The sequence below is a fragment of the Chinchilla lanigera genome, unplaced genomic scaffold (genome assembly GCF_000276665.1).
Source record: "Chinchilla lanigera isolate Chin_1 unplaced genomic scaffold, ChiLan1.0 scaffold00080, whole genome shotgun sequence".
NCBI lineage: Eukaryota > Metazoa > Chordata > Mammalia > Rodentia > Chinchillidae > Chinchilla > Chinchilla lanigera.
The window spans coordinates 6283971-6306590 of record NW_004955481.1 but is presented as its reverse complement, the minus strand read 5'-3'; the positions used below and the strand labels follow the sequence as shown (position 1 = coordinate 6306590).

At 36.1% G+C, this 22620-nt stretch overlaps 1 protein-coding gene and 1 long non-coding RNA gene across 6 annotated transcripts in view; one reads left to right on the top strand and one right to left on the bottom strand.

The window, feature by feature from the left end:
- Positions 1-22620, bottom strand: part of Nf1 (neurofibromin 1) — a 258325-nt gene that overhangs the window by 97589 nt on the left and 138116 nt on the right. For 4 of the 5 annotated variants that reach the window (XM_005402798.2, XM_005402800.2, XM_005402799.2 and 1 more), the window contains 5 exons: positions 18725-18883; positions 17924-18021; positions 16441-16587; positions 15062-15208; positions 12846-12956 (listed from right to left, as the gene is read on the bottom strand). In XM_005402798.2, the coding sequence (XP_005402855.1) occupies positions 12846-12956; positions 15062-15208; positions 16441-16587; positions 17924-18021; positions 18725-18883 (662 nt within the window). Of the gene's footprint in view, positions 1-12845; positions 12957-15061; positions 15209-16440; positions 16588-17409; positions 17812-17923; positions 18022-18724; positions 18884-22620 lie in introns of those variants that run through there. The other variant, XM_013503424.1, reaches the window with a different exon arrangement.
- LOC102018185 lies at positions 4830-6910 on the top strand. The gene is made up of 2 exons (XR_263784.2): positions 4830-4934; positions 5885-6910. It is a non-coding gene; the product is annotated as an uncharacterized LOC102018185 (long non-coding RNA).

Below are 22620 nucleotides of genomic sequence, written 5' to 3'. Positions count from 1 at the left end.
GCCATACAACGGGCCACTCTTGCTCCTGCCACTGAGAACCAGAAAGGTCCAGAGTCAGTGGAGGAGCAGCTGCTGAACAAGGACTCGGAGAACATGAGAATGCAGACTAGGCCCGAGGAGTCAGAGGTCCTGTGGACTGGGGTCATGAGAGCCGCTCGGAAGCTGGAAACTAGGAGGACCTTGCACAATACCTGCGGAGACTCCCTGGAAGCCATTCTTCCCCTGAAAGTACAGGCTGTGGTGGAGCTCCGGAGAAGTCTGCAACAGGATTCCTTCTGCCTGTGCTGACAGTTGGGGAGAGGACATTAACTGGTTGTGGGGTCCCAATGCGATGGGAGGCTGGAGAGAAAACACTACAAAAAATGGCTTTCGCCTCAGACGGCTCACTTGATTTTTGACAACCCTTAGGATGTAACTACTTGGTAGATCCTTCTTGCATATCTCTGTCTTCCCGAAAAACCACATCGAAGATACCACCATGTATTACAGCAGTCATTGGTATTTTCCTACTAATCTATCCATAACTCTGTAATGTTTGTATTGTTGGTATCTTATTTCATAAATAGATGCATGTTTATTAAAAAAAAAAAAAAACTAAAAGAAGAGCAGCTTGCTTAGATATGGGCACTTGCCTTAGAACATGTGTTTTATAACTAAATGGATGTTCTTCTTCCTGTATGAGATTTCTAAAATGAAGAAGATACTGTATTGTAGAAGAAAATGGTACTTTTTGCATAGGATATCAGGTTTAAGTCTGACCTAACAGTAGCTTGTCTTTTTGCTTATCTACGACTCAGCTTCCAAATCAAAGCAGGGCATGGTGGCACCTGAGGTGGCACCTGACCTTACCCAGAGTTCAAGGTCAGCCTGGGCTACATGGTGGGTTCAAGGCCAGTCTGAATTACATAGCAAAATTCTGTCTCAAAAAACTAATTAAATACGAAACTCTGTCTCAAAAAACTAATTTTTAAAAAGATTTGTGATCATTCTGATGATTTTGTTAATGGTGTTATTTTTCTCCATTTTCTTAGAAGTTTTGGAATAATCACATGTAAAGGCAGATAAAAAGATCTCTAGAAACATATCAAAATGGGTCATTTGAAGTAAATTTAAATATATAAAGGTACTATTCTTATAGTTGCTTACTAGTCTCCAAACCTCAGTTCTAAATACAAGAAATTTAGATTGGGGGCTGGGGATTTAGCTCAGCGGCACACCGCTGGCCTGGCAAGCGCAAGGTCATCAGTTCGATTCCCGGAACCAGAAAAAAACAACAACAAAAAAATTTATGGATTTTTATAACAAATCATGGCTACCCATTTACCATGTGCTGAGCATTTTTAATAAATGCCACAGAAATATTACAATTAATACAGTAAATCTACAGATGTGGTACAGCTCAGTCTCTTACTGGAAACTCTCAGGGAAAGATGTATTTCTGAATTCAGAGCTGCTCAGATTTTAGAAAGATAGCAGTGCATATAATCTGTTTATAGCATTTAGGATTCCAGTAGGGAAAACGTGACCCACTTACATTGGGACATAAGAGATTATGTATAAAAGAGAAGGCAGGGCTTAAGTAAACTATGTAAGACAGTGAAATATTATGTCTGAAGTAGGAGTGGGGAGAGTGCGATGGCAAGCAGAAACACCAAAATGACATCCAGGATTTGGAGGCAGATTTATTTATTTATGTCAATGGGCACTGATTGGGATCATTCCCAAAATATCAGGCCCTGATCTCTGCTGATCTCTAAGCAAGCAGGAAGTACAGAGGCAGAATGGCTTGTGAAGTGGGGATTAGTTATACACTGTGCATCACAGTGACCAGCAGTTTCTAAGGGACAGAAGCAACCAGATCTGAAACAGAAACTATTATCTGGGCAACTAACTGGCAGCGGTGGCAGTGGGGGTTGGGGGACACACATACGTTTTCTGCTACAATAGTAATTACCAGAAAGCAAACACAAACAAAAACCGTAATATTCATGGATGGATGCAGCCATCCCACAGTGACTGGGAAGGAAGAGAACCTAGAGAATATGTACTTCAACCTTTCTTTTCTTTCTTTCTGAGACAGGATCTCACTATGTAGTTCAGGCTAGTCTTATCTTTCCTTTTTTTTTTTTTTTTTTTGGTACCAGGAATCGAACTCAGGACCTTGTGCTTGCCAGGTAGGCGCTCATGCAGGCTGGTCTTAAACTCACCATGTAGCCCTAGGCTGGCCTCGAACTTGTGGTGATCCGCCCAAACACGGGGATTACAGGCAGGTACCACCACACCCAGCCGATTCTACCATCTTCTAGGGTCTTAGAGATTCCTCTGCTGAACCTTTTGCTTCTAAAAGGCAGTGACGGAAGAAAGCAAGAATGGATGATTGGTACAAAGTTAAGACACCAGGCCTAGAAGTGATAAATATCACTGGAACCTGTATTTTATTGACCAGAACTCAGTAATGTGGTACTGCTAACTGCAAGGATGCAAAGTGGCATGGTGATGTGCCTAGAAGAACAAGGGGAAACACAAATATGCTAAAAGTATGAGCCTTTTACATAGCTGGTTAGACCCCCAAGGGAAACTGAGACAGCATCTCATAATCAACTGCATTAGTATTTCTCCAGTGGAAAAAGTATTTCTCCAGTGAAATATCCACTGAAAGTATTTCTCCAGTGAAATATTAACTGTTTCCAGTGAAACAATATCTACACTAAATGCAACGAATAAACATTGTAAGAATAAAAAGTGAAAAACCTCACACTATATAATCTCTAAGAGGGAGAAAGCGTAAAGAAAGCATGGTACCAGACTCTCATACTCAAGTATAAATCAAGTATAAAAGAAAGCATGGTACCAGATTCTCAATCCAAGTATAAAATGTTCCAAATAAATTTCAGTGCCAAACTTATTTAGACACAACTTTAGTTTTTCAGAGGATTTTCAATTTCAGAAGTGCAGATAATGGATTATGAATGTGCATGTGATCCACAAAAATAGGAACCAGAAAATAGAGCTGGGATTTTAGATGTAGGCTTATGACTTGCAAATTTATGTTTATGATGCAGAGAAAAGTGCAAATGACCAAATGTCTCTTATGTTAGGCATCATTAATGATATCAGCCCTCAGACATGAAGAAATTGGAGATTTTTCAATGAATTTCAATGTATTGTGTCATATGCTTTATAAGTACTCACTATGCTAGAAACAGAAGGAATACAAAGAGTAAGAGGTAGGGCCTGATGGCCAGAATGCCAGAATACAGTGAAACGAAGACTTAAGAAAGCCCAAGGATGACTGATTCTGAAATTCAGAATTAGGGAAGGCTCCCCCATGAGATGCTGACATCAGAGTCACACCTTGATGGAAGGACAGAATTTTGAACAAGGAAAGAAAGTACTTAGGGCAGAAGAGGGTTGTATGAGGTACAATGTGGTATCTTTATAAAGGCCTGGACAATGCTAAGTGATTTTTGTTTGGCAGCATAGGAATACTGGGAACTTGAGAATTTTAAAGTTTACTTAATCATCATCAAGACCTAGGGAAATTAAGATCAGTAAGAAAGAGAAGATAATGAAAAATACAAGATTGGAGAGCCATTTGTGTGATGATGTAACTAAGATATTATGAGAATACATCTGGATCCAAGAATAGGAATAGGAAAATAATTTTAAATAAGGCGAGTTATTTGAGGCACAATGAAGAGTTGTGTAAGTCCAGTAAGTGAAAGGTCAGAATCAGAAAATCAAAATGAGTCATAGCTCCAGGCTAAAATATTACTATCAACTATCTAATCTCTAAGAGGGAGAAAGAGTAAAGCAAGCATGGTACCAGCCTCTCATACTTTAGCTCAGAACTCTCATTTGTAGTATTTCTCAGTGTTGAGGCTTTTTTATTTGTTAGGTCTGGCCACACTTCTCCGGCTAAGTGAGCTTACTGTATGTGTTATATAAATTAAGATTTAGCACGCACTTATTCATTTGTTCAGAAAAAGGAATCTATATAGCCAAGTAAAACAAGTGAGGAACATGTACTGACTTGTACTTTTGTCATTTATGTATCAGTTTCCTTGTATGCTAACACCATTGTTCACGGCCCTGCAACACTTAGAAAGTGCTGGCCAATGTTTTGAAAACAGCACAAATAAAACTTAACTTCCTTGTGTGCTGGGTATCAAGGAAAGGGACTGACCAAAACATAAAATTCCTTTAAAGAATTTACTTAATATCTTTAACTAGGTGGTTTATTAAAGAATAAAACAATACCAACACAAACATCTTTGAAAACAGCATGAAATTATCACTTTTATATGTAGTTCTTAAGTTTCATATAAACAGTTTACTTCTTTTCTGAAACACTACTTTATTTACCAAAGAGTAAATGCCTAGAATATAATATTTTAAACATTTCTAAAACTTCAAAATATCCATGGCTACAAAAAAAAAAAAAAAAATCAAAATATCCATGGCTAGAAACTACCCTCTAAACATAACTCAGATGCTTTTTTAGGGAAAAAGAAATAGGTGCCTATTTTTAACATATTTACTTGATTTTCAGTCATGATAATCACACCTGACAAAGAAGTGTATTTTATCCAAGCAGAGTTAGCCCTGTGAAAAAATTCACTATATATAATCTGTAGATAAGAGGAGTAACAAAATGCTACTTACTGAGTTTTTAAAATTAGTGAGTAGATTTTATAAAGACTTTATCTGAATTCCTTAATCTCTGCCAAAGTTCAGTTTACACCAGTAGTCTGGAAAATATTCAGTTGGTTAATTCCAAAGAGCAAATGGCAGGTCAAGTTTAAAACACGTGACTTACTACTCACTAAGTATATTTAAATACCACACAGTGAGTGAAAATCAGATTCCTTCTCAGAATCTGATTCTCTACAACTCTAGAGAAAGGCTGAATTCTCACTCTTCAAAACCAAAAGGTAATAATACTGTGAAATTTTCTCAATAACATACTGGAGCCAAATGTAACTCCTAGTATACACTAGATTTCTAAATTTAAACTTTCAGCTTTTAAGTAAAAAAATTATATTTAATCATATCAAGCATGTACTAGTTGAATTATCTCAGATGTGGCAAGCCATTAGAGCTGACTATAGACTAAAAGAAAACTAGGCTTATTTTTAAAGTACTTTACTATACTAATAAACTGTCTTTACGGTCCATATCTACAAAAGGACATCTGATCAAACTCAGACTCAAGCTCTAGTTCTGTCTAGTTTGGATATGTACCCTCATGCGAAGTATAAACCTTGGTATGTGCTTGGTTATATAATAAAGGGGTTGATTTTGATCAATTTCAAATTTCTTTCTATTTTAGAAACTATGACATTCTATAAAAATTGTTTTAAAGAGGGAAAATGAGGGAAACTCCAGCAGTAGGAAAATCATTTAGTTTAACCTCTTTTAATTTTTGGTATAAACAATTAGAAGTAATAATTTGTGATCTAAGATTAACTTTTAAATTGTTGGAATAAAAGTCATGAAAAAGTTAATGTCAGTATTTGCTTTATTACTCATTTTGTTACTCTGCTCTCCAACACTGCCTGTCATTATTTGTCCCTGTCCTATTCTGTATACTGATCTCAAGCCCTATACTTATTGGATATTAATTTTTTTCCCTTTACTGAAACAGAAGAAACCAAATTAAGCTCTGTTTTAGTCTTTAAATTGTTGATGCCTTAAGTAGGTGACCCAAGATAGAAAATACATCTTATATTTAGCAGACATCGAGAAGCTTTTTATTAGCCCACTGACAACAATGAAAAGACATTTACATAACATGAATGTTCTAAATAAACATAATTAAGGATATATGCTTGCCTATTTGTGATCCAAATGTTAAGATTAAATTTATACAATTGTTTTAAAGCAGATGAAAATGATGTTCAAGCTACCATTCATCATCAGTCTGCTCCTCATTTCTGTTAATGTTTTGGGAACAATTTCAACAACAATGACCTCAGAGTCTCCAGCAGTCTCCAGTACCGGGATCAACCCAAATTCCAGGATAAGCCTAAATCCTGGGACCAAGGCAAGTTCTACCTTCAAATCTCAAAGGCTAAATCTTACAACATCAGTGAGTGCCAGGACAACTCTGACTTTCGTGATGACTCCAAGTCCCAAAACAACTCTGAAATCAACAGTGACCTCAGAAACAGCCAAATCTACGATTACGAAGACTGTGACAAATGGTAGCACAATACTCAATCCAAAGCTTAGCATTCACTTTCTTTTCTATGTCATATTTTTGTTGCTTTGTATGTGTTCAGGCTGAAACAAACTTGAACTGTCTGCATTTTTATCTCAGCTCTATTATCTGCTGAATAACAAGCACACTAGAGGAGTAAATAATTTACTACTTGAATTATCAATATTCTAGTATAACTTAGTTGCTTGCAAATTTTAAGTGTGTAAGTTTAAATACTACCTTAAAATGGTAGTATATCTTCCCTTAAAAAAGAAAGTGTGTACTACCCTATTAAATGTCAAACTAAGCAAAATACCACATTTGCCTTTTAAGGGTTTACAAACCTGAAACTCAGAAGTTTATATTAAAAGTATAAGAGAAAAAATTACATAGGTATCATTTAACCAAAGGGGTGAGGTAAAGGAGGGGAATAAAGAAAGGTGTGGAAAAAAAAAAAAAAAAAAGAAAGGTGTAGGGGAAGTTGATGTTTTCGTTATAGCAAAGAAAGTGCTAGTATGGTAAAGAGAAACAGTAGATCTTTGCAAAACAACACACTCATCTGCATTGCCGTATTTCATGAATGTGCATGTACATGACATTCCAGTAAAAAAGGAGCCAATGCTGTTAAACTTTGTAATTCATATTGTTACTCCCAATGATAAGATTATTTTATTTTGAGTAAACCCTGTCTTATATTTCATTTGTAAATCAGATCCTTGGAATTCAGAACTCATTTTCCCTGCAGAAATGGCACATCTCATAACTGCTGGTGAGATTTTCATGCTTATCTACAAAGGTCAATTTCACCCAAAAAACTTAGTACCTAAGAGACTATGTTATTAATAGTGCAGTTATTAGGGGCTTTAGCTTGGGTTTAGATCCAGTTTTGACACTCCCACCTCCTAGTTCTGATTCTTCCTTTGTTTTGTTTTTAAGAGGCTCTTGTTATGTAATTTACACTGGCCTTCAACTATGTAGATCAGACTGGCCTCAAACTCACCGTGATCCTCCTGTCTAAGCCTTCCAAGTGTGCCACCAGTTCTCATTTTCATTAGTTATGCTACCAAGGGTTAAGTACATGACTCAGCAGAATTCCCAACCATTAGGAGAGGTCTTGCTATGCAGTACAAGCTGGTCTTGAGCTCATTTTGCAGCCCAGGCTGGTCTGGAACTTGCAGAAATCCTCCTGCCTCAGCTTCCTGAGTGCTGGGATTACAAGCATGCGCCACCACGCCTGGCTCAATTACTGTTAATGATACTACCTAAGAAGGTTTTTGTGAGGATTACATGAGAATTTATATAATATGCACAGTTTTCCAGACATAGAGAAAGCACCCAGGACATGTCAGCTATTACCATTATTTTGTTTCTGTCTTTTTCTTCTTTTGAGACAAGGTCTCACTATGCAGTTCAGGCTGGCCTTGAGCTCACTTTGTAGCCTAGGTCGGTCTCGAACTTGCAACTATCCGCTTGCCTCAGCCTCAGTCTCCCGAGTGCTGGGATTACAGGTGTGCGCCACCATGCCCAGCTTGCTGTTATCATTATTAATACTACCAAAAACTAATTTTTTTTCCAAATATTCCAAAGATAAAAACTCTCCACTATAACCTTCAGATTTTGAATTTTTAATTATTCTTACAAAAATAATGTGTCCTACTGGCAAGAATTTAAACATAGAGACATGTAACAGAAATATAATTGATTGCCTACCTCCTCCTTCTAGTGCATACTTACCTCCCTGAGATAAGCAATGTGAGCTCCCTCTCTCCCTCTCTCTCTTTGAAAAGGTGCATGGAGAGAACGTCTGCCATTCTTGCCTGGCCAGCATCCATTTTTCCTCCTTTTTGTAGTGGCAACCCAATTCTCCTTTGGGAAACCCTGCCCTCATACTTGCCTTTCTGTTCACACAATTCAGGTATGGCTGGTTTCACTACCAAGTTCCAGGGTGGGCACACAATCCAGGCCGACATACCCAAGAAATTTTACTTGCACCCTTCCCCATGCTACAGTGGTTGCCTCAAAAACTGACATGTGACTCAGCTAGGCCAGTAAGACCAACCAACCATTTCTTCTAAAACTACTGGGACGAGGTGTTTTTCATAGGAGTTGTTAAGCTAGAAGAGCACAAACCACTGTTGCTGCAGCCTAGGGACATCTTGAGAATAAAGCCACATGAAGTAAGCAGAGCCAAGAACCAGAGAAGACATGTTCTCCAGGTGATACTGTTCAATGCAGCTGCATCTAGTCATGCAGTAAGTTAGCAGATCTCTTGATCTTCTTAGGTATACATACCAATGAAGTCCCTTTCAGTTTTACACCATTTTATATTTCATTCTGTCACTTATAACAAGCAAAATAAATTTAATACACTCCATAATATAGTTTTATCAATTATTTAATAATTCTCCTTTGAAACAGTTATACTGTTTTCTTTTTTTTTGCCACTATAATTGATACTACCATAACTGTCCTTTACTACTACAGGGCAACAGTATAATTTCCTATTAAGCATATGGCAGAGAATAGTTTAGAAAAGTAAATTAGACCACTTATGAAGCACCTTGCATATATAACTACAGAACTTAGACTTTATATGAGGAATCAATAGGAAAGACAAAATTAGATTAGTACTGGAAAATGATTCCAGAAATAATGTTAAGATGACCCAGAAGTAGTCATCTGGAGATTAGGAAGACAAGAAGAATAGAATAGTATCAGTATGAGATACTGAGAATCCTAGCAAAGCAGTGGGGAGAAAATGGTTTCCAGAAGTATTTCCACACATTGTTGGTGGGAGTGTAAATTGATACAACCACTATGAAAATCAGTATGGAGACTCCTAAAAAATTTCAACTAGAAATTCCATTTGACCCAGACAGTCCCCTTCTTCCCCAAAGAGTTAAAGACATTATACAGTGATACAGGGATACCATGTTTATAGCAGCACAACTCATAATTAGATCTTGGAATCAGTCTACATGTCCACCAATAGATGAACTGATAAAGAAAAGGTGGCTTTTATATACAGTGGAACACTCTCTACCATAAAGAAGGATAAACTTGAGTCATTTGTAGGAAAATGGGTGCACCCTGAGGTCCTGTTAAGTGAAGTCAACGAGACACATTAGCTTAAATATTGCATGGTTGCTCATAACATTGTTTCTCTGATGTAAGAAACTCAACATATAAATACAGTACAAAATAAAGGCAGATAATATGAAAAAAGTTATTGTAATCCAGCATGGATAATGTACCTCAGAGTATTTTTTTGATTTTTTGTTTTTGGTACTAGGAATCAAACTTTTTTATTTGATTTTTTTTTTTTTTTTTTTTTTTAAATAAAACTCATGGCCTTGTGCTTGCCAGGCAGACACTGTGCCACTGAACTATATCCCCGGCCCCCGTACTTTTGTACCTTGATTTAGTAAAATTATCTTATATATTTTTTGGCCTGTTAGTTTGACTGTTAACTTTACAAGGATTTTTAAGATAAATAAATGAATCTGATGCTTAAAAAAAAGTGGTGGGGGGGTAGAAGGAAAGGAGGGAAGAAAATGAATTGAGATGGCTATGTATATGTACCAGTTCCCCGCAATGACTGTAATCATTATATACTGCAGACATGTACTAATAAAAATAAAATTTAAAAAGATATTTCCACAGGACCTAATAGTAATATTAGACCATCAAGAGTGAATTAAAATAACCAAAAACCCATATACCTAATGACAGCCCCTGATGAAGAAATAGCCCTGTCACCTGATAGCTGCGCCAGGAGCATGCACTTAGCTTAGAAGCAGCTACCAGCACCTAGTACTAAAAGCCTTGCCAACAAGGATACTTTCCAGTTGAACTGCACTTTCTTCCTGGAATTTCAGGTATGCACTGTTCAGGTAATGAAGGGGTTAATAGGTGGAGCTACAGCTAAAAAGACACTGACAGAGGATAACAGTATGGTTCAGCTGAATTCAGGGGAGAGTCAACGAGCATAAGCTGGTTCCCTTTACATATGGGAAGGCTCTCTCTGATTCATGCTTTTCCTGAGGCTGGTCTTGAGGAAATAATACACTGCACTAACAACAGCGTAACTGAAACACCTCAACTATTTGCCAGGATCTCACAGGCAAAATCAAGACTTTATGGTTGACAATAAGGATGATAAAAGAAAGCAGGAAAATTTTAAATGATGAGCATTTCCACATGGGGAAATGCAAGGGATGGTAGAAAAAATATGATGAGATATGGTAAAGTAAGATCTGGACATTTCAAGCCTGCAATGCCTGTAGACTATCCCTGAGACTGAAATCCACACTTCAAAACATGTTACCTAATACATGGTAGTCTAAGCCACACAAACACAGGCGTATCAACAAAGAAGTCAAACTAAGTGCTCTTTTTTTGTTTGTTTGTTTGTTTTTCTGGTACCAGGGATCAAACTCACGACATTGCGCTTGCCAAGCAGATGCTGTGCCACTGAGCTAAATCCCCAGCTCCTTCAAGCGCTCTCTGACAAAGTTGATTGTGTAAAGGCCTTCAATAATGTCTGGATATGTACAATGGGAAACTGGGCTCCCTCTGCTTTCTACTGCATTCTGAAGCTAAGGATCACACCAGGTGAAAATGAGGGTTCAGAAGTCCTACTAGGTCTAAATAAGAAAATAAAGGGACTGAAAATCAGAAACTGGCGCCAGGGTGAGTGAGGGAGGGAGTGAGTGAGTGAGAGAGAGAGAGAGAGAGAGAGAGAGAGAGAGAGAGAGAGAGAGAGTGTGTGTGTGTGTGTGTGTGTGTGTGTGTGTTGCAGCTAAAAATCAGGAGAGCTGGAAATCCATAGCAATCTCAAACCCCATATCAGAGAGACAGTACACACCTATAAATACCCCACTCATTTAATCCCAGCAAGGGGTCTATATCAGGCCGGTTCTGTTTTCCTTTTGCCTTTGATAGACCCCAGAGAAAGAACACAAACTTAGTTTTTGGTTTTGAAGACAAACCCCTCAGCTTTGACATTTTCTAGAGACCTTTGCTACTTGTAAAGTAGCAAGAATCCAAAAGAGGTTGGGAATTAGGGTATACATCTACCTCCCCCACCTCACAAGGTTTGTTTGTCTTTAAATTACCTAGACAAAATAAAAAGTCAAAGTATCCTTGAGGTATTAAAGGTTAAATATGGAATACAAATATAGTTCACTCCAACTGCAAAAGAAACAAAATTACTTTAGGCAATTTAGAAATAGTAACTAAAATGAGGGCTGCCAAGAGGATTTTCATGGAAAGGTGAGGTGTTACTCAGAGTTGTTGAGGGCCAATTTTGTATAACTTTTTGATGACCTAATCCTCAGTTCTTCAGACATCTTGGGTCTTGCTATCTGAATTATCTAATTAAACAAATTTCTCACCTTCCACCTTTCTTTCTTCACCATCTCTATTTCTCTACCTCATTTCCTACATACTGCCAAGCTTTTACCACCCATGACTAAGTCTACCAACATAATTCCTCAATTTCTGTTAAATTCAGGGAACTAGAAAGACAAAATCCTATAGCTCATGAATAGCACATCTAAGATTAAACAAAGTCCTTAAGAGTCCCAAGTCAGCGGCATCCATGTTAAATCACACTGTCTCAAAGGTTCAACTGCAATGAATTTATGGCAGCCTCGTTGGAAAAAATAAAAGTGATCAAATCATGACAACATAAATTACAGAAAGGCAGCTGGAATGAGGAAGGAACAAAAGACAGATGGCAGGGAAAGCAACGTAAGCATTCCAACTACTGTAAGGAGGAACTTACAGCATTTCCAGAAGGCTTTCTGCTAGAACCAGCCTTCACTGAAGACAGCAGGAACAAACACAATCTATTTTCCAGACTGTCCTTTATGCCATCTTTACAGAGAACTAAGCTCCTCTGAATTATTTTCTGTATCACCCTGGTGCAGATTTACACAGCGTATTACTGAAAGTTCTTAGAGACGGGCTAAGTTTTATTTCTTCTTTAAAAAGTTCCTAATTACCATGTTGTAGATACAATTAAGTCATAATATGTCTGAAAACAGAAGGTTGTGTTTTTTTTCAATTTTTTAGAATTTTGAAACAGGGGTAGGCATGCTGGTACATGCCTATTATACTAGCCTTCAGGAGTCTGAGGCAGGAGGATTGTCCCAAGATTGAGGCCAGCCTAGGCTACATAGTGAGTTCAAGGTCAGCCTGAACTAAGTAGTAAGAGACCCTATCTCAAAAAACAAAACAAAAAAATTAAAACAGGGTCTTCAGGCTCAGTCTGGCCTCAAAATTACAATCCTCCTGCCTCAGTCTCCTAAGTAATTGGGGTTACAAGAATATGGCAGCACACTTAGCAATTTTTCACTGTTGGTAATTAATCCAATATAGACAGTATTTTAAAAACTGATGTAGAAAGACAAGTCAATATGAAATGCAACTTCCTGAAATGCAATCTGAAAAGCAAGTCTTAACATACTGAACAACACTTTAAGATAGGATGCCTGTATACTCGTTGTATACTCCCAGGCAAACTTGTCTTCAACTCCTATTAATAGAAAAAAAAAAAAAAAATCGAACCTGCCACCTCCCTACATTTGCCATCATCTGAAAAGTCTGTTAAGAGACTCCAGAAGATATTGTTTCTTACCTCCGTGCAACATAATAAAAAATGGGATTCCCAGCTTTGGAAGTGCCAGCTTGGTAGAAAATACTTAATGTTTTCAAAGCCTTAAACTCTTCTTTTTCATGTACTTGATGTCTAAAAGAAAAAAGAACAGAGCAGATCAGATGCTCTACACAGTTCCCAGAATATACACAAAATCTACAATTGAATCAATAATAAAATATAAAAATGACAAAACATTTAAAAAGCAACAGGCTTTCTCAATGGCCAGTTGGCATGATATATATTACAAATTTCAAGTAAATTTCATGTTACTCTTTGGATCACGCACTTTTAGGACTACCCTAAGACAACTAATGAACAAGAACATTAAATAGAGGAGTGTTTTCACTCGTGGTATTTGGTTCAGAATGAGTGTTTTGAATTTCTAACTTACTTGCTTTTTTCTGAGTTCAATTTATCAGGTTTTTCTTTTCTTTTTTTTTTTTCTTTTTTTTGGGGGCGGGGGGCGTTTTTTTCCGGTACCAGGAACCAAACTCACGACCTTGCGCTTGCCAGGCAGGCACTGTGCTGCTGAGCTAAATCTCCAGTCCCTTATCAAGTTTTTCTTTTCTGGTCTATGGATTTCTGAATGAATCAGAAAGTCTGTTACTCATGTTTTCTTCTTTGATTTATGGGAGCTTACCTTCATGAATAGTATAAAAATCTTTTTCCAGATGTTTACTCAGTTTTTTGCAGGGGAGGGTGACAAGAATCAAATGTTTACTCAGTTTTACCTATTTTCAAAGTCCATCCTGCTGGGTGTGGTGGTGCATACCTGTAATCTAAGCACTTGGACAGAGGCTGAGGCAGCAGGATTGCCACCACACCCAGCTGCTCCTTTTCTTTCTTTCAAGAAAAATGGATCTCAAAGAGCATTTTCGGGAATTTAGAGGAGAAAAATGTCATCTAACATTTATTACTTTATACTTGCACCAGATACTATTCTAGCCAGGCATGGTGGCGCATGCCTGTAATCCTAGCACTCAGGAGGCTGAGGCAGGAGGATCGCTGCAAGTTCGAGGCCAGCCTGGGGTACAAAGTGAGCTCAAGGCCAGCCTGAACTGCATAGTGAGACCCCGTCCAACAGAGAGATTTTCTTAGAAAAATGGAACAGTGGTAAGGATACCCTCAGTAATGTTAAATAAAAAGTTTTATATTTTTGTACTACACAATTTTCAATTAGGTAATTTGAAAGTATTGTGTGGGAAATATTCTCTTTATCATATAGGAGTAAACACTTGTTACACTGAGAAAAATCTAACAGAGCTAAATATAAAATTGAGAAGGAAGTCATATATTCATACATTCTTTTATATATTCATATATTTTTACCAGTTATCAATGAATTAGTCTTGTGTACAAAATTATGACCTATATGTAATATGATTAATAAAAGACACTTGGAATATAAAGTGTGTTACACACAAATCTTTAATGTGAATAAACTTCCAGATATCAGATTCTGGTCCCCTCCCCCAGTCTCTGGTAATACTATTAACAAAACAATACAGCCATTACAGAGCATTTTAAAAAATACTATGAAAATACTTTAAAGAATTTAGTAAACGTCCTTTACTGTAACATTACCAAGGCAAATGTCTAACAATGAGAATCTTTTCATTTACAAACTAAATCCCTCTAAATGAGATTCAAAACAAATATCCATAGAACTATTATGGCAATCCTGAAGTATAGTATACTATATTTTCTGAGTCTTAATCTAAAAGAATTAAAATCATCAACTTTTGGGGGGGTTCTGAAAAATGGTACAGTGTGGCAGAAAATCTAATTTAAGTCCTTTGCACGTAAAAGCAAAAGATACATGAATTAGGAGTAGAATCTTAGGTAAGTAAGTTATTCATATTGAGTTGCATTATCTTTAACTATAATATGAAAATGTTGCCTACAAATCCTTATAGGTATTAAATATAAAACCATAGCAAACCAAGATGATAAATCGTGATTTAATAAAACATAATTGCTTTTCTGAGAAAATTAGTATTTAAAATTAATTATTTCAATAATATATGGGTAGGAGAAAAATCTGATCCTAAACCATGGTAATGTTATTACTAGTTACATCTTTTCTGATAATCTTTAATCAAAAATAAAAGTACATTTAACAAATGGCCTGGAGGTAAACTCTGCTTCTCAACCAAAAAGAAAGCAATCATCACACTGCAAGGTTGTGCTTTTACCTAGTCATAAATTCCTCAAACTTGGAACTGGTAAGGTTAAGGCTTGACCAATGTGTATCTGCCACAGGCTTGTGCTCTGGAGGACCGAGGTATGCAAGAAGTGTTGCCATCTTATCGAAAGGTCGTCTTCCAACAGCTTTATGATCCCTAAATACAGCAAATGACTTAGAAAGAAAGTAGCAATTCACATTTTGAAGTATACAATTCTTTAGATCATGGTTTTCCTTTTACTGATGGTCTCCACAACTTTATAAAAAGCACCACATGACCTCAAGGATTATAAGTATACACTGAAATAGTTTAGAAATATGGCCATTTCCCAAAATATAAAATTTACATTCAATTTAAATTCAGTTTTATTTATTTATTTATTTATTTTTGGTGTTTTTTTTTCCCGGTACCTGGAATTAAACTCACGACCTCGCACTTGCCAGACAGGTGCTGTATCAGTGAACTAAAATCCCCAGCTCCCTAAATTCAGTTTTAAAAATAAAGTTCATAATTCATTACCACCTAATGGTTAGTTAACAAGTGAACAAAAATAATACTCTGATCCTTTTCTGGGAGTAAAAATCCATTTGAGAAACCAGTATTTAGGAAGTGGACATATTTAATGCAAGGAAATTTTAATTTTCAACAACTATTAAACATGTAATAGTATGCAAGAATAATAAAATATTATTTCACAAAGCAAATTTACAAAAATGATTAAATATGATAATGCCAACTTTATTAAGGCTCTGTTTAAAGAAATACTATCACATAATTCTGGTCAAAGAGTATACTGGCATGCATGTTTGAGAAGCAATTTGGCAATATCTACTAAGGTTGAGGCTAAGTATACTCTAGACCCAGCAATTATACAAGCTGGACTCAAACTTGCTATCCTCCTGCCTCACAAAACAAACTAAGTGTATAGTTTGATGATAAAATGCTCACCTAGCAGGGGTGAGGCTCTCAGTTCTATGTCCAGTACTCCCTCAAAGCTTTATATATGTGTGTGTGTGTGTGTGTGTGTGTGTGTGTGTGTGTGTATGTGTGTGAGAAAGTATCACAAATGGGCTTAGTATAGAATTTAAACACTAGCAATTTTTAAATACTAAATTTCCAAGAATTAGCTGTTCTTCAAATTCAAAGGCCAATATTCATTTGATCTTTAGCAAAGTTAAACTTCTCTGTGTTGTAACACATTATGTTTGACAGTTTGTAAACAAGACCTCAAAAAATTTAATTTGTGATTTATTAACTTGACATTAAAAAATCAGTAGCATCTATGTAGGCCTACTAATCATTTAGTATGACTTAATGTTTTGCACATATATTTACTATTCTATTAGTTCAATTTAAACTGAAAGTGTTCAATGACTGAGAAGTCATACCTGTTGCTGGAAAGATACTGGCCAATTTTTTCCTGATTGTTCCAAAGCAGACGATGTAAAGCAAGCACATTGCCATCACTGATGAAGGAAAGACTATGATTTACAGCATCACTTGTGGGACAATCTGATGCTATATCAAGGAAAAACCTTCAAAAATGCAAAGCCATTAGAATTTTCAACACTAGATACATTCAACACTAGATATGTGAGTTAAATTTATACAAAGCATAATGATATAATCTGTGAAGTAACTGAGATCACAAATATGAAGGTTTGTTCACACAACATTACTGCCATTACACCAAGCAAAAAGAACAGTAAGAAACTTGGTTTGCTATTTCTATACCTGACTTTGGCTTCAGAGCAGGCTCTAAAGTTAACGCATTCAGATGACTGAAATTTGGAGGAAAGCTAGAATTCTGCACAAAAAAAAATGGAGGTCCAGAAAAGATAAAAAAAAGACCTCCTCAAAGTTACAGTTTGTCAGTCAGAGCCTGGATCAGAACCTTAGTTTTCTTAACTCTCTGTGGGTAGTCAATCTGCTAGAATGTGAATTAAAAAAAAAAAGTTTACCAAGCATTTCCCTTTTCTTTACTTTTTTTTTTGTGTGTGTATATAGTTGAGACAGGTCTTGGTATGTAGTTTGGACTGGCCTTGAATTTACAGGGATTCTCCTGTCTCAGCATCCCAAGTGCTGGGATTACAAGCATGTGCCACCATGCTTGACTAGCACTTTCTCATAAATTCTCATTTTTTTTCTCTTAAAACAACTTAGGCAAAAGCATTATCCCTACCTTACATATAAACTAACAACTCAGAGAAAGAGTATCACTAGTAATGGAGAGATACCGCAGATACTTTTTATTTTTTATTTGTCTTTTTGAGAAGGGTCTCACTATGCAGTTCAGGCTACCCTTGAGTTCACTTTGTAGCCCAGGCTGGTCTCGAACTCACAATGATCCTCCTGCCTCTGCCTCCCAAGTGCTGGGATTACAGGAGTGTGCCTCCATGCCTGGAGCAGATACTTTTTAAAATGATGAAAGTCTCAGCAGTTGTTCAGGTACTCATACACAAAATCTTATGCATTTACAAAAGAGCAACTTTTTAATTCAGATACAATTCTAAAGGGAAGTCTGGAAAAACACTGTAATACCAAAAAGTTCTGATTATATGCTATTATGTATTTTTGTACCAGTCTGGCTTTTGTTTTTAATAAAAGAAATCTTCTTCTCCAAGTCCTTTATTTCAGTAGATATGCTAAAAGTTCCCTCTTGGTTTACAAATATAGAAACCACCACCAAATTATAAAGAATATGGAGTTATTTCATGGCATCTTTTATACAGTAAGGTCAGACAACATATGTTCTTAACCTAGAGAGGAAAGAGAAAAAACCTCCATAGGAACTTCATGTAGGCCACGTACATGGACTTAAGTGAAATGGAAAGGAATTGAAATAGAGCAACCAAGCATTAAGCTGCTTACCTTCGTGCTGCATCAAAGTTGCTTTTCACAAAATCATTAAAAGGTCGCATATGCTCTTCCTTTGTGAAGAGAACATGATTGGCAATACTCTGAAGTATCTAAGCAATCAAAGAAAGTTATAATTAATCAGCTTATTTACTATGTAAAACCTATACATTAATATATATTTTTTTTCTTTTTTCCAACACCGGGAATTGAACCCAGGGCTTGTTCGTGGTGGGCAAGTACTCTACAACTACATTCCCAGCACCACTCTTGCTTTATTTTGACGTAGGCTCTTGCTGCGATGCCCAGGCTGGCCTTGAATTCACTATCCTTCTGCTTTAGCCTCTAATATGTATTTTAATAAATATGAATTTTATTACTGATATTTCTACTGGCAGTTAAAATCAAGTATTCCTTGTTCTACAAGCTATTCTAGGTATTGTTTCTATTCTTTCCAAATACAAACATAATTATATATACATTTATATGTATAAAATACATTTAAAAATTAAGTATCTTTTTACATTTTAAAAAACCATACAGTTTCTGTCTCCATTTTGCACTCTACAGAATAATTACACAAAAATTCATCTTTGGAAGAGAAGACATTTGTTATAGTTTTTTCCCATGACAGTAACACCTATCAAGTACACATGTAATAAATTCCTTCGTAATATAAACAAAACTTTGTGAAAAGAACATAGTTGAAAATCACAGGGCACTTCAAAAGTAAATTTAAGAGAAAGCATTGTATGAAAAATTAAAACTCTAGCTGGAAGAGAAATTTAAGATATATGGATTATCAAAATAATTCACCTTTGACATTAACTTCAAGCCCCTTTCGATTCTAGGTGGTGGCTTTTTATCTAAAATCCCTGCTTCATATGGTGAGACAATGGCAGGATTAATAAATCTGAGGAACATGGCACTTCCTACTGCACCGATGCTGTTCTGAGGGAAACGCTGGCTAACCACCTAAAAACAAGAAGTTGAGAATTGAGTATACAGTTTGAATTAAAATAAAGAAATGGGAACAAAGAGCCAACTTCACAAAAAAACCCACAAAACTCTGAATCAATCAATCAATCCTCACATTAGTTCCTATTTTCTTCCTTCTCCACAAACATCAGAAAATAAAGTTAACCCTTAACTCTAACTTTGTATCATTTACAATTAAGGTATTTCAGAGAGAAGAAAAACCTCCTAGATGAGTAGTGTAGAAGAGACCTGAAAAAAAATCTTATCATCACTGTTTACTGTGCAAATCTGATGAATAATGAAAGCAGACACTATTTCACATAAAAGTTAACATATTTTACAAAGATTAACCAACAGGAAAGTTTAGTCAACTTTAGTAAGGCAAAAGCTATGTTTTCAACACCATAGCTCTGAGACACCCTATGCCTAATAATAAATATTTTACATTTTGTTGTGCACCAGTTACAACTTAATTTTTTGAGAAAAACTGTTTGCCATATACAAAATAAAATTTTTCCTTAGTTTCCTACCAGGAAAAAAAAAAACCTACTATCAACATTCCTGCCAGTTCCTTTTCTTTGCCAGTATTCTTTCTAATGTAAGGACCTACCAATTACTTTAACCATGAAGGAATGAGAATTCTTGGGGACCTAAGAGAAAGAAAGGTTCCCAACAGACGAGATAACCCCAATGTCTACCTGAATTTATAATTCAAGTAATAAAAATTAAGGAGTCAGGAAACGGTTGCCCATTCTGAAAAGCATCACAAACCCAGTATCTAAAATAGATTTACCTTCTCATGAGACAACATTCTACAGTGAAAAGGTAGTAGGCACATTGTATTGGGAAATATAAAACTGGCTCAGGTCCCATCTTTTCCCAGTTGGCCCCCTTTTTAAAATAAAAATTGCATCATTCCAGAATTTATATTTTTATATATACATGCTTATTTTTAAAGAGCATATATAACATTTTAATCTCTACAACTGTTCTTGCTTGATATGGCTAGCTGCTGTTTAAAACAGTGATGACTCCAACAGTGAAGGTGTCACAGTTCACTTATTAGTACTCTGGGTACTGCAGGGACAGACTTTGTACTTCGAAGTATAGGGGGTTGGGTAAGAAAAATGGGATTTATAAGCACAATCTCACAAAACTACTTTTCTTCATCAGCCCTCAATAAAGTCATGAATTTAGATGGTGCAATGACTCTAGATGAACTCTGGAGTAAACGGCTATTTTACTTCATTCCATCCCATTTAGTCCTTCCTGAAATCCACATTTTGTATGTGTTCTTATCTACTGCCTATAATCTGAAAATAATTTTTATTTTCTCTAATATGAAATTAAAAGTTAAGATTTTTGCAAAATGACTCTTTTTTTTTTTTTTTTTTTTTTTGGTCTTTTTGAGACAGGGTCTTGCTATGCGCAGTTCAGGCTGGCCTTGAGCTCACTTTGCAGCCCAGGCTGGTCTCAAACTCGAAACGATCCTCCTACCTCAGCCTCCCGAGTGCTGGGATTACAGGCATGCACCACCATGCACAGCCCGCAAAACAACTTTTTTAAGCTGAAGAAAATCTTTATAAAGGTGTATAAATCTTTATACACCTGAGGTATAAGTAATATTGACTTCCAATACATATCTTAGGAAGCTTTCTTTGTATTCCAGTCCTGTGCATGCTTATGAATGCATGAAGAGCCACCTTGTATGTAAATAAAAGGAAATTTACATCTGCCTTGGCAGAAAGGCTTTAAAAATGAAATGTTTATTTTTTACTGAAATATAATTTCAAATACAGAAAGAAAGAAATGCATATACCTTTACTATTCCAGCACAGTATTTAACTTTGGGGATTAGGACCCTCTTTTAAATCTCACAAAAAAATTAGAAAAAGAATGTATGCATTCACACAAACAAAAGTCATCAGGTAATTTCAGCATGTTCCTGGATAATCACTGATACTGAGAACTTCTTTTAGAAATCCCAAATTTTAATCTTAAATAAGATACTGATAAACCTGTAAGATGTGAAAGTTTTCTGCGAAATGATTCAGCAAGAGGGTTTTTTTTGGGTGTGTGTCTGGTGTTTTTGGTATTCAAGATCAAACTTCGGGTCTTATACATGTTAAACACATACTCTACAACTGAGCTGCACCCCAGCTTCAAAACTGCTCATATTTAATTTTAAGTTGTTTAAAAATAATTAGCAATCTACTCAATTTAACCCATTAAAATACTGGAAGTTTCTTTTTCTTTCATGTTTATTCAACTATGTATTTTGTAATCTTTTAGTGTTACGATATTTAATGACATCTGTCAAAATACTGGCAGTTTCTAGAAAGCAAAAAGCTATAGCTTCATTTCCAAAGAGCTGTTTGATAAACATTAACAAAGCTTTGAAAATGTCTCATAAAAAATCAGTAGAATATATGCATATAAGGAGCTCTTTGAAAATATAATTTTTGAAGCTGGATGTGGTGGCACATACCTGTAACTCCAACACTCTGGGAGACTGAGGCAGAAGGACTGCAAGTTCAAACCTAGCCTGGGCAATTCAGCAACTTGGTTAAACCCTGTTTCAAAACTAAACCAACCAACAAACAAATAAACGGGCTGGGAATGCCAAAGCAGTGCAAATGACGTAGGTTTAATCCCCAGTACCCTCTTCCCCAATAAACACTTCATACTTTTTTTTTTCCATACTAGGGACTGAACTCAGGGACTTATGTAGGCCAGGCAAGTGCTCTACCAGTGAGCTAATCCCTAGCCCCTCACACACACACACACAAATAAAAGTAGCTATTTAATGGGTTTCTCTGTGATAAAGACCTTTTAATGTGTGAATTATACTGATGTCTGATTTATATTTACTATTTATATAACTCTACCTCAGAATTTCAGGGAAGTCTGAATTCTTTTCCAAACATAGTGAAGTTTCAAAAAGTACACTTCACCATCTTCCACATCTCCAAAAATAACTCATGTCAAAAACCTAAAGTATCCTTATCTCAGAAACATACACTGTTTCACATAAATATGTACCTCACTGATGGCATCAATATAGTTTAGAACGCCACATAAAACACAGTATTAACAGGAATGCTGTAAAAAGGCTTCCTGAATCAATTTATAAAACAACTGTTTTTTGTTTCTTTCTTTCACCATTAATTAACCAGTGTAATTTTACCTCAGGTTTTTGGGCTAGGGGTACTAGGGATTGAACCCACAAAGCTTTATTTATTTAAAATTTTGAGACAGGGTATAAGTTACCCAGGCTGGCTCTGAACTTCCAATCTTACCTTAGCTTCTCAAGTAGGTGGGATTACTGGTGTGCAGCACTGCACCCATTTTTTTTTTAATGTGTAAAAATCTAATTTAGATCCAAAAGACTTCTAAGGCCAACATAAGGCTAGTCTATATGTTAAAGCCAATTATCAGCCAATGCTCCCTTTACTTCCTTTGGTGAAAGCAAAACTACATAATACATAAATCCAGTTATAAAATGCACATCAGCAAGAAGATCACTATCTATATAGATGATTAATTACAGAAAATTCTTCCTCAGTTAGGCAACTTCTAAAATAAATGTAATTATGCATTATGTTTGAGTATAATAAACAGAGTTATCTGTACTGTGGCTGCACAGCTAGATACCAGAAGCTGAAATCTTGTCTCTATTTTATATGTTCTAGTCCACGATATATACACGACATAAAGTAAGATGGCTTGCTTTC